The 7,436-nt window shown below is 35.5% G+C and overlaps 1 protein-coding gene across 1 annotated transcript in view; it reads left to right on the top strand.

Moving 5' to 3' along the window:
• The first annotated feature begins 250 nt into the window (after positions 1–250).
• Positions 251–7,436, top strand: part of LOC131044783 (alpha-L-arabinofuranosidase 1) — a 230,667-nt gene continuing 223,481 nt past the window's right edge. Inside the window, exon 1 of the mRNA XM_057978219.2 lies at positions 251–1,264. Within this exon, the coding sequence (XP_057834202.2) occupies positions 1,097–1,264 (168 nt within the window). The 5' untranslated portion in view covers positions 251–1,096. The remainder of the gene's footprint in view (positions 1,265–7,436) is intronic.

Raw genomic sequence — 7,436 nt, 5'->3', positions numbered from 1 at the left:
CAAACTATCATTTTAAAAACTACATAATATTTCATTTCAATTTAAAGTGAATAGTATTTATTACATAAGAATAATTTATTAAAAAAATGCAATTAATACAATATCTACCCACCTACCTCGTTGCCATACGATACAGTTCTCATCTATGCAAAACGTACGACGCAATTCGTATCGTACATATACACCTATGCAGCAGTAGTATCGCAAAACACAAATCATGTAAAAGGATGACAAAGAATAATCTGCGATAATTTTTTTTAATAATTCTCTCATTCGGTCAAATTTACAAGCTGGGGTGGGTTCCGCCGGCGCTGGAAATACATTTTTACTTCCAAGCAATAATTTTTTTCAAAATTTCCCGGAACTCCAAAAATTTAGTCATTTTTCATTGAAGTATATCGTCCGTTGTGAGGATCGGGGCGGAAGTCATAAATTTCTCAGTACACGGCAAATCAATCAGATTATGGATGGGATTTAGCCCGTTCATCTAAAAATTTGGAATTACAGATGTAGCTAGAATATGCCGTTAAAAGGCAAGGTCCGACGGGTTCGAGACGAAAGTTGGCAAAATTGCATTTCGCACAACTAAAGCTCTCGGATTTTGGTGAAAAAGCATTGGTTTTGTATCAGTTTTGCAAAGCTCGAGTTTACTATACTTTAAAGTTTATGTGAAGTTAAAAAGAGACATATTTATTGTGCTTTTCTGTTCAATCAAAAGAAGTGTTGAAGAATTGCTGCTTGATGGTTACAATTGTTAAAGATTTTGAATAGATCTTTAAGAAACGGGCTTTAATTGCTCACTGTTGTCTGATAAGTTGAGATTGTTCAAATGTTTGCAGTATAATTGTTATTTCTTTCAAAAGACAGTATTTATAATTTAAACTGTATACTGTTGTCTGAAGATTGTTCAAGGATTCCGGTAGTGTTGTTATATTGTCCAAGGACAGTATAGTCACCATATATTCTTGTCTGGCAAGAAAAGTGTGTTCCAGGATTGCTGTTAATTGATTTTGTGAAAAAATGTTAAGAGACAGGCTATAACGGGGAGCGCGCTGAATTTGAAAGCCTTGCATTATTTGCTTGTTAATTGTTGGAAATGGAGGAAGGGAGAGGAATTTTGAACTTTTTAGTTGCATTTGCTGTGATATGGTGCGGGGGAATAGTAGTTATTGCGCAGCAGCAGAACCAGACAGTGTCTCTTACTGTGGATGCAGGGCAACCTATTAGAACAATTCCTTCAACTCTTTTTGGATTATTTTTTGAGGTAAGTATTGAGTTCCTTCCATTGCTTGATAAAATGGAATAATTATTTGATTTTCCTTGTATTTTTATTCAACACAAAGACAAGAATAATTTACATTTGATTTAGCCTTTTTATCATATTAATTGTTTTCTTTTCTTTATGCTGTGGAGGGAGAAGCCATGCACTGTTATTCAATACTACTATACATTGTTGCTAGGAGCTACGAACCTGCAGATTTGCCATCTTAATTGTCTCACCTTTTTTAAGGGAAGAAGATTTTTTCATATTTGCAGGAGATTTATCCTTTCTCTCTAAAACGGGAAAGACCTTTTTATCATATTAATTGTTTCCTCTTCTTTATCCTGTGGAGGAAGAAGGTATCCACTGCTATACAATGCCAAGGACCTGCAGACTTTTCATATTAATTATCTACCCTTGTTCTAAGGGGGATAAAGAATCCACTGTGATACAATATAACTATACATTGTTGCCAGGAACCACGCACAAAATACATCTTCTGTATTAATCGTCTCCTTTTTTAAAGGAGAAGGAAAGGAAATCCACTGTTATACAATATACTTATACAATGTTGCTGGGGCGATGAACCTACATATCTATCATATTGTGTGTCACCCCTTTTTCTGTTGAGAGAGAATCCACTGATATACGATACGATTATACAATGTTGCTATGAGCAACGAGCCTGCAAATTTATCATTTTAATTGTCTCCCACTTTTACCTGGTAAAGGAGAGATGCTATTATATGATATGTTGGAGATTGTAATAATGTCTGCAAGATCAAAACAGTCTATAGGACCCCAAAGTTTAAAAAAAGAAAAAACAAAGTGGTAGGCTGTTGCAAAACAGCAAATAGCAGTAAAAGCCTAGTTTAAATCTCTCTTATATTTTTGCTTTTTAAGTTTTATTCTCCCGTCGTGAATTTTGATAAAAAGTTCCCTGTTTTTTTTCAACATTTCCCTCTTCAAATCTGGTAGTCAACGATCTCCGTTTCAAGCTGGCCTAATAGGTATTCCAAATGTTATCATACTCAGAGCATTCCATAGAAGCTATTATGTTTCTATCCTTCTTGAGGTGCAGGAAATACATATTCTCTCTTCTTATTTTTCTTTTGGAACCTTTCACCTACCTGTCTACATCTGAGTTGGTGTGAATTAGCCCTTAATTGGGCTATGGGCATCTGCATTTTTCATTTGATTTTTGCCCCCGTGATGTTTCTATGGCCATGCTCATAAGTGGGACTGACCTCAGTCATGGGGTATTATTTTTTCCTCCCGAGTTGCTTTCTCAACATATGTAGTTTAAACTGTTCTCTCACATAATTTTTAATCTCTTATTGGTCGCTGGGTATTCTTGTAGGTTGAGACCCCACTTATTTGTCCATTATTTGTTTTGTTTCATCCATGTCCTCTTTCTTATGTTCAATCTTCTCCAATTACTGCCCTTGGCCATCTGTCCTACTCCATGTTCTCTATTTTCTTTGTATAGCCCAAAAGATGAATCATAGCTGTTGCTTCTATCAGAAATGTACCTATTTCTGCTAGCATAATTTTGTATGGGACTGATGCTTTGATCTCAAAGTTGCTTGTGATTAAGAAGTTCTGAATTATTTCAATTTGTCTCCATTTTAACTTAATGTACCATTGGGCGAAAGTTGACATTCATAGAATACCACTAGCACTACTAGCAGCCCAAACAAGATTTTTGTGGTGGTTTTCCAGTCCCATGAATCAGCATATTTGCATCTATTTTGTAGAAAGTACAGCACTCTTTACCCACCTTGAAATTCTCTTTGTTATGCAAGTTGCCTAATTAAGCCTGTTAGTGAAATCAAGCCTCAAGAATTTGTATTTTGTGACCATCTCATGCCATTTCCGTCAAATATGAAACTTATATGTTTTTTATCCTTCTGATGCAAGAAGATCATAGTTTTGTTGACGTTGACTTGCATCTTGACTTCTTTACAAAAAGAGCTTTAAGGCTTTCAAATGATCCTTTAAACTTTGGGCTGTTGTTACAGTCAAAATACGATCATTTGCATATACGAGTTTTATAACATAATTAGCTACATGGACTCCCCCAACTTAATCAACTTATCTATTCTTCTAGTATGTCAATATATTGGCCAAATATAGTGGGAGAAGCAGATTGTTACGTTTAACCTCTATGTCACTATTGAAACACTTCAACAATTCTGTGTGTTTTGATTTTGGCTCTAACCCACTCGTAAAGTCTATGGACTGCAACCTTTGTACTCTCTTACCACTCCAAGATCTTCCATCTTGTCCCATATCTTATTTGTAGGAACTATGTGAAATGCTTTCTTGAAGTTAATGATGCAACAAAAAGCTCCTTCACCGTTGCTGTTCCATTCTTCATGAAAGCCTTGAGAGCAATGTTTTTTAAAATGTCTCTTATGTGAGGTTCCGTGAAGTTGATTCCCCTTTTTAATCATTCAAATGGTAAACCATCTATATCAGGTGTTTTGCCACTCACTAACTAGCTGATCCCTTTTATAATCTCTCTTATGGTAAACTTTTTTGCTTACTTTGGAGGGGCATCCTTATCTTCTTTGTGCTTATAAAGCTGCTTCGCATAATCTAGCCATTGTGCCAATGTGACATTAATTTGGTTTTCTTTATACCTTCATGTAGCTCTTTCAAAATAGAAAGGGTAATGCTCGCAAGCCTTATGAACCCTTTCCTCCTAGTTTTCATTAATTCTACCTTTATCGTCTCTACCAATTGCATGCACCCTTTTTTATTTGCCATCTTCTCTGGCTCCTTGAGATTTTTTCTCTCTGCCTTCGTGTCATACTTGTCTTTACATTCCCTTGTTTGGATCACTGATTATCTTGGGTTTGTTTAAGTCATTTTGTAATTTCCAACAAGTTGATTTTTATGCATATTGGATTATGATGAGATTTAAGATCAATTAATGATTCACCAATTTGTATTTCCATAATCTCTTGGGTTAGTTCTTGGGAGCATATGTTATATTCAACCATGCTTTGTCCATTATATTTTGTGCGTGTGTACCCCCTTGGCAATGGCCATTTCCTCAAGACATTACATATGAGAAGGCTGTGTATGCTATCGAAACCTAATAATTCTTCCCTAAAGTAAGTTACATTCTTATGCCCATCTGCTAATTTCCTTTTCCCCTCTGTTGTCTTCATCTTCCTCTAGCCATAGTGGGTAAGTTACCTCTTCTGCTCATCTGCGGATTTCCTTTTCCATCCACTGTTTCATTTTCCTCTAGCTGTAGTGGGTTGTCATTTATATCACTATAGACTCTTAGAGTCTGAGCTTGTTTGTTTGCTGTTTGAGCATTGAAACCCCCTATTAGCATCACCTTGCAAGTTTGTTGTTTGCTGTGATGGCTTTCCCTAAAGCTATAAGTGGTTCTTTTTAATTCAGATTCATTTTCTTATTTACTTCTGACTGTTGTAGGGAAAAGGAACTTGCTGCTATGGTGTTTGTCCTTTCATTTTCTGTGATCTGAAGTCATATGTATTGCTTGTGCGGATCTTTTTTCAACACCTGTATAAACCTGGTTTGTTGTTGCTTTACAAGGATTGCCATCTTTCCATGTCCTCTCCTGTTTTTAGCCACTTCATTCCAGATTGATGCTTTTGTATACCCTACAAAATTTGGGGTTTCAGATCCATCTTGTTCATTAGTCTTCATAAGAACTATCATGTCTTTGTTTTCAGCTGTCGGCCCTAAAACAAGACCTCTGCTTCAGGGAGAATCTCTGCAATTCTAGCTTACTATCACTTTTGTCCTATTTCATCCTACTTTCAAAATATGCTTTTCTTTTTTTCTTTTCTCACTTTTTCCCATTCCTTCCTTTGCTCTTCTTGTTGCATTGGTGTCGAATCCTCATCTAAATAAAAACACAATCTTTTTATAACCCCTTGTTTCATATAACTTGTATGTTATCATATTTGTCTTTCATCACGACTTGGATTTGCTCTCTTCCACCTACTTTTAGTTTTCCTAGCTTGTGTCCTTGGCAGATTTGTCCTTTCCACATAAGTTTTTCCTCAAGAAAAATCTCTTGCTAGGTTATTGGTGTTTTCCTCCTCTCCATTATCTTTCAGTCCCTTAATGATTATGTTGGCTAACCTATTGCTTCCTTTCCTCACTTCCATCTATTTTAGTTTTATCTGTTTTTGTATAATTTCCCTTTGTTCTTCTGATGGTTTTTTGACTATGCTTGCCCATGTCTTAGGCTCCTCAAATTGACTCCATATGTCATTCTCCTTTCTTTCAATGTTTGATATCACCATTTGCAGCTCTTTTATTTGTGTTGTTTGTTTCTTGTGATCTCTTTTTTGTCTCTATGTGCTTGTTTCTGGCAACTTTGTGCTGTATTTTGCTCGAGCATTTGTAATTCTTGCTGCCCAACTTCTATGATTTTCTAAAAAAGGAACCAACTGTTATGCAATGGAATTCTACAATGTTACCTTTTTTAACTGTTGGCTAGTCAACACCATTATCATTTTGTCTCTCTATTTCTTCCCACAATTTGGGTGTGTGACGTAGTTGTGGACGGAGGATCCAATGAAGGATTATCCTACCATGTAGCCAAATGAACAAACATACAATGGAACTCAATGAACAATAAAAGCATACATTTTTTATTGATTTATAGTCATTGTTGAATTACAGTTTGTTGCAAGGGCTTTACAACATGAAGTCTCGACCTTAAAAGATACACGATCACAATTATGCATGAATATATAATTCTTGAGTGATATTACAATACAATGTTCTTCAATTATTGGCTGATAAGAGTCAAAACCGAAGCTGAATTAAGACTGCCTTCAAATGATTACGAGTGATGTTATATAGCGAGCCTTAGCTTTAGGAGTGATCTCTTTTGGCCACAAGGAAGTTGAAAGCTTGACACCAAGTGTAATGTGTAGTTGGCCAAATGTGTAGAGGGAACCTTATGGAATGAATGTGGTGAAGGTGGTGATGTGGTTCAAACATAAGCTCTCTTGCAACCATTGAGTCCGTAATCTTTGTGCATGTTTCAAAAAGGTACCACAAGATTTGCATAGTGGAATTGGTTATCCTGTTATGCTTGGTAGCAAGTTTGGAACTGAAATATGCCTTTGAGGTAATTAGAATTTCTTGAAATTTGGATGGAATGTTATCAGCTCTTAGTGTTACCAACTGCAATGTGAAATACTATGACGGAATGCAGGAGGAATTGTGGGGGTGGATGGTGCTTGGAATGTTATTGAAAACTTGCAAACACACAAACAAAGTAAAAGAAAATATTTTTGGATGATGCAAGATTGCTCTTACACCCAAGATGCTCATGCATCAGTGTGAGGGGGTACCCATAGGGTTTGAACCAAGGCATACTGGTAGGCTCAAATCCAGTGGAGGTGTATCTCAAACAAATAGACATTTTTAATATTTTTGAATTAGCGACATTTCTTTTTCCTTACCAACTTTGCAAGTCTATCTTTGATTGTTCTAGAAGACAGACTTGAAATGTCCTAGAGAAAAGAAATTACAAGCTTATTGCAGAAAAGCAGTAAATAAAAAAAACTAGATGGCATATCTCAAAGGATGTTGTAGAAACTTGGAATATCATTTTTGACAACTTTAAAGCCTATAGTAATGTCTCTGCACACTTAATAATCTCATTTAGTTCACTGAGGGGATGTAGAAATTTCTCCCAAAATAGATCGGAGCAATCAGTTTATTCATTGAAACAATCCAAGTAAATTAGTAGCTTTTGAGGGAAGAGTCTTGGGCTTAGCCCCTCTTATTGCACTTTTTTCGTTTTATCTTTTATCTTGGTCACTTCAACTTCTAGAAGTTTTCTACCCCAGTATCGTTCAATTGTAATCGGATGTATTTTCTATGATTGCTTGTGGATATTAATATAATTTCTTTCTATCTTATTAATAGAAATTTCTTTGAGTTGCATTGCAAGTATCATTTTAGAAAGTTCTTGGGAGTATTTTTCGGATATATTGGATTAAGAATATATTTTACAAATTCATTTTCTGCATATATGCCATTTTTGCTACTGTTCTTCAACAGCTTACCTGTCATTTACATCAAATTTCTCTACATGAAGTGTACAGATTATTGTTTCTGATATGTAAAGAGTATAAATTATTATTACTCATTATTTCTGAATGGA

This window comes from Cryptomeria japonica, chromosome 8, assembly GCF_030272615.1.
Source record: "Cryptomeria japonica chromosome 8, Sugi_1.0, whole genome shotgun sequence".
NCBI lineage: Eukaryota > Viridiplantae > Streptophyta > Pinopsida > Cupressales > Cupressaceae > Cryptomeria > Cryptomeria japonica.
Note: the sequence above shows the minus strand (reverse complement) of the source record. Positions and strands in the feature narration are given on the sequence as shown.